Raw genomic sequence first — 12110 nt, 5'->3', positions numbered from 1 at the left:
TGAACACTTTCACCAGGAAATCGAGATATGCCAAGGCTGGAATTACCAATGGTACGAATTGAAAATGAAACGAACTCAGTGACATATCAGCAGAGCAGCAGGGCTGTGCTGTGGGCATGGCTCGCATAGAGCAAGGGTTGGATAAACCTATGTGGGGAATTCTCCCTGGCATTTCCTAACATCCTCTTTCTGGTTTTTGAAAATATTTCTGTTCAGGGCTTGGCATCCTGTGAAACAAGGTGATAGCTTGGTTGTTAGAATCAAAATAAACTCGTTATGGCTGAGTAACTTCTTCAAATCCTGACGAGGCTGCTGCCTCTCAATAGTTATGCAGTGGCCTGAGGGAAATGAGCTAGGCGTTTCTCTGCGGGAGGAGCTGACAGGGGTCCGTAACAGAGAAACATTTATTTTCATCAGTGGCCTGATTGGCAGCTGTGGCCCATAGGCTGAAGACTGCATTGCCTCTAAGGCAAGTCCTGACTAGTTCCTCATCTTAAAAAAATGGCTAGGCAGCCTAGCAGTATGGAATGAGTTCACTGTAGCTGCCTCTCTGAGTAAAATACCAGCGTGATTTAGCCTTCAGCTCGCCGTGCTCCAATCTATTCTCTTCACTGCAGCCAAGCTATATTTTAAAAACAGAAATTGGACTTTGTCATCGCCATGATTGAAGCCCAGGCTCCTTCATATGGCCTCCAGAGCCCAGCAGGGGTGGCCCAAGCTCTTCTTTCCAGTTTGTCTTCAAATGGACAAAGTTCCCTCCTCTAATGAATTCTTTTCATTCTTCTCTCTCTCTGGTATGTTATTTTTCTCCCCTTTACCTGTTTCATTGCTATTTCAGGTCTTGGATGAACAGTCACTTCTATAGAGAATCCATCTCTTGACTTCTTAGACTAGGTCAAATCCCCATTAAATGATCTCACATTATTGGTAGAACATATAAAGTTCTGCTCAGTATCTTGCCAGGCTGTGAGGTCTATGATGGTGTTTTATTCATCACTCTGGCTTTAAAAGCATAGTAGAGGGCTAATTAGTGTTCTTTGAGTACAGACTAAATGGTCCTCTCTCTTTATAACTCTGCAAAGACAAAAAGTTTAGGCTCTGCAGTTTCCCTTCTGTTTCCTCATCTCCATTCTCAAAGCTGAATTTCTGTTCATCTTTCAAGATCAAGTTTAATGATCTCCATCGCAGTGCTTCTCATGGTCATTCTCTGTACTAGTCAGGGTAGACTCAATGGCTTAAATTAACAAAAGCATATTTCTAGGTCATGCAACAAACATGTCCATCATGCTGGTCTGGTGATCTGCTCCTCACTCAGGGACGCAGGCTGAAAGAGCTTCCGTTTCTGTGCTTCATAATTTCCAAGACAGGAAGAAGGAAACGTGTTAAGTCTGACGCTGGCCCTTAATCTTTCTATCTCAAGGTGGTAGGCTTCTCAGATTCATGCTTGGAAAAGGATGGGAAAGTACAGTTGAATTATTTCCTCAGGAGGAGGAAATCTGGTAATATACTGGATGAAATGTGCTAATATAGACCAGCCCTCTCTTATATCTGGCTTTTCTTGGTCTCTCAACCCCTCACTTACAATGATCTATTTTTCCACTCTCACGTAGTCAAATAAAAGATCTTGTAATTAGCAACAACTAAATCACTTTTGAAATCTTAGTGTCAAGCACAACACTCTATAACTCTATCTTCTGCCTTTCCAGCTCACACAGTGTAGTCCTCACACTGGAATCATTTCTGCCTCCCTCAGGAGTCCTACTGAAGTTAAGGTTCCCTGAGAAGCAAACTCTGAGATGGAGGCTGACATTCAGGAAACTTAATAGGGATGGAATGCCTGTGGGGGAAGGGAAAGATACAGAATTGCGCAGAGGGAGGGGTTAGCTGAATCTCATTGAGTGCTCTGAACCTGGTATCAGTTCAGATCAGTTCAGTTCAGTCGCTCAGTCGTGTCCAACTCTTTGCGACCCCATGAATTGCAGCACACCAGGTCTCTCTGTCCATCACCATCTCTGGGAGTTCACTCAAACTCATGTCCGAGTCGGTGATGCCATCCAGCCATTTCATCCTCTGTCGTCCCCTTTTCCTCTTGCCCCCAATCCCTCCCAGCATCAGAGTCTTTTCCAATGAGTCAACTCTTCGCATGAGGTGGCCAAAGTACCGGAGTTTCAGCTTTAGTATCATTCCTTCCAAAGAACACCCAGGGCTGATCTCCTTTAGAATGGACTGGTTGGATCTCCTCGCAGTCCAAGGGACTCTCAAGAGTCTTCTCCAACACCACAGTTCAAAAGCATCAGTTCTTTGGCACTCAGCTTTCTTCACAGTCCAACTCTCGCATCCATACATGACCACTGGATAAACCATAGCCTTGACTAGACGGACATTTGTTGGCAAAGTAATATCTCTGCTTTTGAATATGCTATCTAGGTTGGTCATAACTTTCCTTCCAAGGAGTAAGCGTCTTTTAATTTTATGGCTCCAGTCACCATCTGCAGTGATTTTGGAGCCCAAATAGATAAAGTCTGATACTGTTTCCACTGTTTCCCCATCTATTTCCCATGAAGTGATGGGACTGGATGTCATGATCTTAGTTTTCTGAATATTGAGCTTTAAACCAACTTTTTCACTCTCCTCTTTCATTTTCATCAAGAGGCTTTTTAGTTCCTCTTCACTTTCTGCCATAAGGGTGGTGTCATCTGCATATCTGAGGTTATTGATATTTCTCCTGGCAATCTTGATTCCAGCTTGTGCTTCTTCCAGCCCAGCGTTTCTCATGATGTACCCTGCATAAAAGTTAAATAAACAGGGTGACAATATACAGCCTTGATGTACTCCTTTCCCGATTTGGAACCAGTCTGTTGTTCCATGTCCAGTTCTAACTGTTGCTTCCTGACCTGCATACAGGTTTCTCAAGAGGTCAGGTGGTCTGGTATTCCCATGTCTTGAAGAATTTTCCAGTTTATTGTGATCCACACAGTCAAAGGCTTTGGCATAGTCAATAAAACTGAAATAGATGTTTTTCTGGAACTCTCTTGCTTTTTCAATGACCCAGCAGATGTTGGCAATTTGATCTCTGGTTCTTCTGCCTTTTCTAAAACCAGCTTGAACATCAGGAAGTTCCCGGTTCACGTATTGCTGAAGCCTGACTGGGAGAATTTTGAGCATTACTTTACTAGCGTGTGAGAACCCGGTATAGTCTTTCACAATTATCTTGAGTTACTGTTAAGGAGAACCATCCTTCAGTGAAGGTTGTCCTCAGGGTGGGGGTGTGACTAAGGGTGAGGCAGCTCACATAAGTCAAGGACAGTTTTCCTCAAAGGCTAACAGTTGAAGATTTTTATAGCAGGCAGTACTTCAGCGGCTTGGGAACAAGTTCTTTAGCTTTGATCTGGGCAGTGCATTTCAACTCCCTCTTGCTGTCCTCAGCTCTTTGCTTAATAACTGCGATTCCTTGGCATCTCATGATCATCAGCTCTTTTCTTGCAACATCAGTTCCCTTGTTTCTCATTTTAATCTATCCTGTTTGTTCAAAAACTCATCTTTGAGTACGCCTCTTTCCCACCACCCTGCCCCTTCCCCAAGTATCGCGTGCATCTGGAGTGAAGCACATGGCCACGCTGACTGCTCTCACTTAGCATTTATAGTCACAGGTCACATGTGGCTCTGTAGCCACATGCTATACTCTCTAGTAAATTGTTTCCTTCTTTCCACTTCCCTGGTGGCTCAGATGGTAAAGTCTCTGCCTACAATGCGGGAGACCTGGGTTCAGTCCCTGGGTCGGGAAGATCTCCTGGAGAAGGAAATGGCAACCCACTCCAGTATTCTTGTCTGGAAAATCTCATGGACGGAGGAGCCTGGTAGGATACTGTCCATGGGGTCACAAAGAGTCTGACATGACTGAGCGGCCTCATTTTCCCAAAATGATGACTTCATACCTTTTCCCCTCTCTTTAAACATCTAGTACCACTTCCATCTACTAATTCTCAGATGTTACTCTCTCACTTCACTGAGAAAATTAAAAAAACAAGCAAAGGAGCACTACTTCATCTTTCCACCACCAAATATACCAACCCCTTATCTGTTAGTTTCATTTTTGTTGGAAAAATGACATGCTCCATCTGTGGACTGGAACTCAGCTCCTCTTGTCTCCTCCAAGACTTTGCTCCTGCAGAAATCTGCTCCCATTCTTTTTGTCTTTATTGAGTTTGTTGCAATATTATGTCTGTTTATGTTTTGATTTTTTGGCCTTGAGGCATGTGGGGTCTTACGTCCCTGACCAGGGATTGAACCTACATCCCCTGCATTGGAAGACAAAGTTTTAACCAATGGTCTATCAGGGAAATCCCTGCTGTCTCTTTTGTAATGTCAGTTTTCTTCACTAGTGTTGAATCATGTCCAACCGTGTGTAAATATTCTGTGATCTTTTCTAGAACAATCTTTAAACAAGACTCTCTTTCAACACGGAGTCTCCCTAGAGCTACTACAGTTTTTCTTCTGTTGATGGCAAAATACCTCAAAAAGTTTGCCTTGTTTTTCTGTCTCCTTCATCTTTCCTTCTTTCTTTAATTGACTCCACTTTCCCCAAACTTCTCTTAACAGCTCAAGGGCAGCAAGGAACTTCTTGCCAAATCAAAACATTAATTCTGTCTCTATCTTATTCAACTTTTTCAGCATCAGGTGACAAAACTGACCATCATTCCTTTTTTGAAACACTTTTCCTCTTGACTTTTGTGATATTCACTCTTCTGTAAAGCAAAATGCTTTAATGATGCAAGGAACCAACTTATTTAAGAATTCTATTGCCTTGAGTGCCAAAAAGATCTGAAGCACCTCTAATGATTTCACGCAGTTCCTATCCTATCCCAGATTTTTGGGAGAGTCCCTTCCACATCCAAGCTTGATGTACTCATATTATTATACAATTTTTATATTCCTATTGGCCATTTATTTTGAAAGCTCATGATACTGCACACGTAGAATTATTGATTGCCTGAATTCTTTCACTAGGTTTTGATGTTTGTTTCTTAAATTTATGGAAGTCTTGCTGACTGTGTCTTCTTTCAGAGCCTCAGTTAACTTTCAAGCATAGGTTAACAGATCTTTAGTACTGAAACGAATCTGATATTATTTTGGGGTGTTTTATTTAGGAAATAAACCCGTCTACATTTATTTTTAAAGTAAATAAATGAGTTTTCAGTGGTTCGATGTAGTGTCTATGCATGAAGATTACTAGGATTTCAGTGATTATCTTAGTAGTAATACCACATTTGACTAGTTATCATTCTCAGAGTGCTTTCATGAGGTCAGTCAGTCAGTTCAGTCGATCAGTCGTGTCTGACTCTTTGAGACCTCATGAATCACAGCACGCCAGGCCTCCCTGTCCATCACCATCTCCTGGAGTTCACTCAGACTCATGTCCATCGAGTCAGTGATGCCATCCAGCCGTCTCATCCTCTGTCATCCCCTTCTTCTCCTGCCCCCAATCCCTCCCAGCATCAGGGTCTTTTTCAATGGGTCAACTCTTCACATGAGGCGGCCAAAGTACTGGAGTTTCTACTTCAGCATCATCCCCTCCAAAGAAATTCCAGGGCTGATCTCCTTTAGAATGGACTGGTTGGATCTCCTTGCAGTCCAAGGGACTCTCAGGAGTCTTCTCCAACACCACAGTTCAAAAGCATCAATTCTTTGGCACTCAGCTTTCTTCACAGTCCAACTCTCACATCCATACATGACCACTGGAAAAACCATAGGTAGATTGTAGTAAGTAAGAGTTGGACTTTTGATTTCAAATTGTGGATATAGTGTGTTCTTACAGGATGACTTAGTGCCAGACATTTAACTTCTCTAAGCCTCAGTCTAGACTTTAGAATGATGGCAGTGCTTGCTGTACTTCACTCATGGAATTGTATGTGGGTAAATTAGATGGCACATTGAATGATATAGAGCAGTAGGTTCAGAAGTAACCCTTATGATGAGGGTCATCTGCTACTAATTAACCAGACTGGAGCTAGAGCTCATATTGACTATTTTGGATTCCCACATTTTTTTTTTTTTATTCTTCCCTCTCCCAGGCCATCACACATTAGCAGTCTGAGTAAAATGAATGTAAACCCATTTTTTAAAACATAAACTCTAGAAAAGACTAAACTCTATGCTTATGGTTGTAGGCTATCTTAACTCTTATCATGAACTTTTTATGAGACAGAGGTGATGCTCTGATCTCCATTCCAAAGAGAAAAAGATCTTTTTTTGTTGAATCATCTCATTATTCTGTGACATGGGATGCATCTCCAGGTCAAGTGATGGAAGACATTAATTTTCATTAGACAGCAGTTGCTGTCTGTATTCATAGTACAACATGGGAGAAAGTGGTTCCACCATCGTTTTGTACCAGGTGGATTAAAGCATGTATTAGTAAGGAAAACAAGCAGAGAGGGGCTGAATTCTCTTGATCTCTCTGATGAAAGCCACACTGTGTACAGTGGACACCTAATAAATATTCATTGGTGTCAATGCCTGGACACAGAACTCCTTGATTTGGGACATTTAAATCAAGCATCTTTTTGGTGAAGGATTAATAATAGATTCAGTCTTCATGCTTCTTGAGTTCTTCACTGTTGTATCCCACCATGCATCTTTCTCAAAAGATTTTCAGCATTAGATGGAATCTTCTACACCAGCTGAAATTTGCACTTAAGATTTTGTGCTAACTCATCTTGCTTTTTCTCTTGACTTCCACGGGCATTCATCTTTTTTAATTTCATTGTAAGATTAAATTAGTTCAGTCATTTATCTAATTGTGTTTGCTTCTTTTTTCTTTTTTCTTCTTCAGATATCGATGAGTGTGCAGCTAAGATGCATTACTGTCATGCCAACACTGTATGTGTCAACCTGCCTGGGTTATATCGCTGTGACTGTGTCCCAGGATACATTCGTGTGGATGACTTCTCTTGTACAGGTGAGTACTAATAAGCAATGTTGCTTTTCTGATTCAATCCGTCTCTGCATCTTATCTGTGTTGTTTCATTTAGCCCCAAGTACACTAATACTATTTTTACCAAACTAATTCTTCTCTTTAATTATCTTGCCATCAAGTTTTTTTTTTTTAAATGAGAATTTAAGTCTGCATAATTTGTTTCCACTCTTGGTATGTCTGCCTCGGTATGTGTGCACACATACATTTGTATATGGTTTGAATTTGAAGTCTCAGTTGCCTATGGTAACACTGAAGGACTTAGAGATTCCTTTTCCAAAAAGAGAAGAGTATCAAACTATTCTCCTTTCATCATGGTGAAATGTTTTTGAGAAAATGTACTTTGTTTTCACTGGGAAGGACAAGAGCTTAAATTTAAAGTGTAGAAGAGTGCCTGGTGGGTGGGATTGGGTCTATGGGGGGGGGGGTCACTCAAAACTTTTCACTGACATATTGTTAGTTTCTCCTCTCTTCTCCCTTCATCACACTGGGCTGTCAGCCCTAAAATGGAATGCCAGGCATTATGGTTGGTGCTTATGTGTGAGCAGTGCTAGCCTGTGGGCATTTGGTTTGAGGTTCCGTTAGCATTTAAGTCATGAATATGGAGACATGAGCAGTCAGTTGGCCAGGATGTAAGAAGGTTCTGATTCCGTCTTCTTTTGGATGAAATGTGTTTAAATGCCCAATCTGTAACTTATAAAGAAAGGGCTCTTTGAATATAAGATTTCAGTCATGTTATGTATTTCTCTGACTCTTGTATCTTTCTCTTGGTCCTAATGACTTTGGTATATTAACAATGATTTCTTCACTCACAATGGAATGGTACTCATTTCTAAATATTTTTTATTTCGAATGACCTTTCCCAAAGTACAAAAAGTTACGAAAGTTTGAGAAGTATGATTTTTATCTCCAAATACTTTTACTCTTGTTTGTTGTATTAATAATATTTTAAAGTTACTGTTCTTTGTCTAAAAGGACTAGTGATTTCAGATTGATGAGGTTTCTGATTCGCACAGTTGGTCACATCTCATTTATTTGTCTTTTACATGATTTTAGTATAAAAAAAACCCCTGGAGAAAAAAAGATTTGATAAATATTATGCTGAGACATAAACATTTTAAGGGGGCAAAACTCTTGTGGACCTGTCAATAAACAATTGAAAAATCTGTGATGTTCTGGATGACTATTACTTTGTTCTCATTGGTCTATACGTGGTCCTGACTTATGTTAGTTCTGACATTAGGCAGAGGCAGCAAATCACCTCCCAGCACACTGCACCTTATCATGCAGCCCAGACCTAATTAAGGCACTGCTGGGTGGAAATTATATGAGAATCCATAACACCTCTGCTCTTACTTTGTTATGGAAGGAGGAAGGCAAGAGCTGGTACTTATTGAAAGCCTGTTAAAGACATGGATAAGGATGGAAAATGTATTATTTTTTAGGAACTAGCCCCAAGTTATTTTTAGAAAGAGAGCTGTGTTGTTCGGAGTAAAAGGCAAGGGTATGGGTATCAGTGGGTACTCCACTCCCCCTCTAGAAAAACATAGTGCTGCAGGAAAAAATGTATACACACATATTTTGTTCTGTTTGTGTGTATGTTTTGTCTGAGACAGAATAGAAAAGTTAGAACAAAAGAGAGAAAAAAAGAGGAGACAGAAACCAGCCAGAGAGCCAACGGCTGGGTGCGATGGAGCAGTGATCCCCTGCCTGTTTGGCACCAGGGACCAGTTTTATGGAAGACAATTTTTCCATGAACTGATTGGGAATGGTTTTGGGATGATTCAAGTGCATTACATTTATTGTGCATTTTATTTCTATTATTATTGCATTAGCTGCACCTCACATTGTCAGGCATCAGATCCCGCAGGTTGGAGGTGCCTGCCGTAGAGGACAGAGGCCAGTGAAAACCACCCAGTGAAAGGATGGCTGAAAGGATTTTTCAGGGTAGGAATATTTAATGTGAGGTGACTTGTGGTGGTGGTTTTGCTATGTAATATGCAATGTGAGTCTTCCTCATTGACCCTCTAACCTTCAGCAAAATCTGCTGCTTAAAGGTGAACCTCTCCCTTCCCACCCTAAAGAAATTTAAGTTAACATAGCAGACAGCAGAAATGGTACATATGTGTATATGAAGGACAGCATGAACTCAGAGGCAGAGGTAACTCTTCCTATCCTTTCCTTGATGCCCAGAGTGCATTTAAACAGACATACATGCATCATAGCCACCATGGCCTCCTCTCAGGAGTGTCAAAAATCTCGATGAGGGCTTTGGACTTTCCTCCATAGATCATAGGATTGAGGATAAGATCTCTTTCTTTAAAAAAGAAATCTTACATTGCTTCTGGATTTTTTTATCTACTGCCCATTCTTCTGCTTCTTTTCACCTCCTAGTTGATTTGTCAGTGGTTGTTGTCTCCATTGCATATACTTCCTTCACATCTCCTCTTCAACCCCTCCCATTAAGTCCTCCAGTCTCACCATTCAGCAGAGAGTGTGTTTATCAAGGTCAACCATGAGCCCCGTTTTGCTCAATCTAATCTTATCTTTGTGACCTCTCAGCAGCATTTAGCAGAGCTGACTACATCTTCCTTATTTAAACACATCATTTTTTTTGACCTTTGAGACAATACGTTTCCTGATTTTCTTTCTATGTCACTGGTGCCTCCTGCCCAGTGTTCCTGGCTCTTCTTCTTCCTCTGCTGATATCTTAAAGGTTAAAGTACTATAGAGCTCTGCCCTAGAACCTTTTCTCCTATTATCTATATAATCTTTTTAGATGTCTGCAATTCAATATTACAACATTATAGCATCTCTGTCAATAACTCCTAAATTTCTGTCCATTTCCAATCTTTCTCATGAGCTTCTGAATCATATATTCAACTTGACATCTACACATAGGTATTTAATAGGATTTCATATTGACATGTATGAGAGAGAACTCTATTTTTTTTTCCAAATTTATTTTGGAGGAACATTGATGGGAATGAGGAGACCTGAGAGACAAGCTCTCTCCTTGTGGAGAAAGAGACTCAAGGGCCCCCATTAGACTCCGTCGTAGTCAGCTGGAATTCTGACATTCACCTTCATGTCCTGAAAATAAGTCTGTTAGGCCAAACATGCTCTTGATTCTTCAAGACGGAGCAGGTCCCCACATCTAGTCTCTGCCATTTCTTTATTGGTAAAGAAGACTTCTTCCCCCAAGCAGTTATAATCCTCTGTAATAAATGAGGTGTATAGTAAATGTATGCCACTGCAAGACGTCTTTTCAGATGCTTTGTTTCCCGGAAGAAACATTGCTAGGAGAAATTCACAGGCTTGAAGACATCCTTCTGTTCACCTGACATGGCATTTCTCATTATTGACATTCTTATTTCCAAAGATCATTCTAGTCTCTGTCCCAAGTCAATAAGTATCTGCTGCCACTGCTCAGTTGGCTTTCCAGGTACATTGGGTCATTTTTTACTCTATAATTTTTCTTGGGTTGTCATTTCCTCGGGCGCTAACATTTTAGAAGTTAGTAGTCCTATTGAAAATCTGCACTTGATCAAAAATTAGTGATCTTAAATTAAAGAAGATGTATGAGCTTTGGTGATACATTGATTCATTGAATGAATGATTCACTGATTAATTCACTCACTCTTTCATTTATTCATTTGTATGTCCAATATACAGTTATTGTCTATCAATCATGAGTATTAGGAAATATGACCAAAGAGATGACTGACAAATGACCTCTTTGCCTGGAAGTTCATGGTTAGTGTGGCAATATCTTCAAGGGAGAAAACTCAAATGTTTATTCTCCATCAACAATGTTCCAAGTTTATCAAATCAGTCCTTCTTCAAAGTCTTAGAAAAGTTGAGGTGTAAGTATTGGGTATTTCACATCCTACAGTGATGGCCCTTGACAAATTCCGGAGAAGGGACCCCAAAATTGACTTTCCTGGGTTCTATGCTGTAACAACAGTCCTTTGGCAAAGGCTGCACCACAGGCAACAGATGCCAAGATGATGCTGGAAATAAAGACAGTATATCAAACAGAGAAGAAATGTTACCTCTGTCTGACTTTTTTCTGGTTAGAAGTGAAAAAGTCATATCTCATGGGATATTAAAAGTTCTGAGGCGTCAACATTGAAAATAAGTGTCTAGAACTTTAAAATGTGATATAACTCAGTCATTACTGGTGGAGGGTGGGGGGAGCTGGGGGTTCCCTGACAGAACTGTGTAGTTTGTGTTAGGCTCCATACTTTTTTCTAGGAGAGTTTTCATTGGTAAAATTGAAAGCATTGAGTCTTTGACACTGGGAAAGTTTTTGACCTTGGAATTTGTGTGTGATTCTAAATCACTTTCTGTTCTGTAAGAGATCCCTGATTTGCTCTTGTTCTTTTATGAATTTTGAAGTGGGAAAAGTGTCTAAAATTGAGGTTGGGGGTGGGTGGTTTTCTCTTCCCTGCATCCTTTGATTTTTGCGATGGTCAAGCTGCTTGATTTATTGGTCCCTGACATTCATTTACCCTAGTTAAAACTCCCTGTGTTTAGGTTGTTTGATAAGACATTATCATTGAATATTCAGGCAACTTTAAGGGAGGAGACTTGTGATTTACGATCAAAGCATGCAGCAGTAAGACAGGTACTTGACAATAATGGGTGATCATTCATTTTTATGCCAAAACCTTCCAAAAAGGTAAGAAATAAAGGGAAGAAGTGAAATAACAAGTATCACATGTGATTTCCATCACCTTGCTGAGAGATTTTTTTTTTTAATATTCGTTGATATTGGCATGGAATGGAGATTACAGCAAATATGTTTGAAATCAAGTAAATTGAAAGTTAGATGTAGTAGTCTATTGATTTAATGGTTTAAATTTAGTTCCATATAATCAAAGGTGAGAAAACAATTTAAAATATGTAAAAGTTAGAAATTTTAGACTAGTTCTCTGGAAAAATATTTTCTTACTAAGATTAATGAAATACAGATCATTTCAAATATTGAGATACCTGGTAACTTTTCAGTGAACAAAGTCATGGGACATATAGCTGAAGTAGAAAATCTTCCTCCTTGATTGAGCACAGTAGTGAATTACACACTGATTATCCTCATATTTCCAGCACATAGCATGTGCTTGTTTTGGACATA

At 40.1% G+C, this 12110-nt stretch overlaps 1 protein-coding gene across 4 annotated transcripts in view; it reads left to right on the top strand.

The window, feature by feature from the left end:
• NELL1 (neural EGFL like 1) overlaps positions 1–12110 on the top strand; it is a 1018153-nt gene that overhangs the window by 498128 nt on the left and 507915 nt on the right. For all 4 annotated transcript variants that reach the window (XM_069565320.1, XM_069565321.1, XM_069565323.1 and 1 more), the window contains exon 13: positions 6833–6958. In XM_069565320.1, coding sequence (XP_069421421.1) covers positions 6833–6958 — 126 coding nt within the window. The remainder of the gene's footprint in view (positions 1–6832; positions 6959–12110) is intronic.

The sequence above is a fragment of the Ovis canadensis genome, chromosome 21 (genome assembly GCF_042477335.2).
Source record: "Ovis canadensis isolate MfBH-ARS-UI-01 breed Bighorn chromosome 21, ARS-UI_OviCan_v2, whole genome shotgun sequence".
NCBI classification, from domain to species: domain Eukaryota; kingdom Metazoa; phylum Chordata; class Mammalia; order Artiodactyla; family Bovidae; genus Ovis; species Ovis canadensis.
The sequence above is the reverse complement of the archived record's forward strand: the minus strand, read 5'-3'. Positions and strand labels throughout refer to the sequence as shown.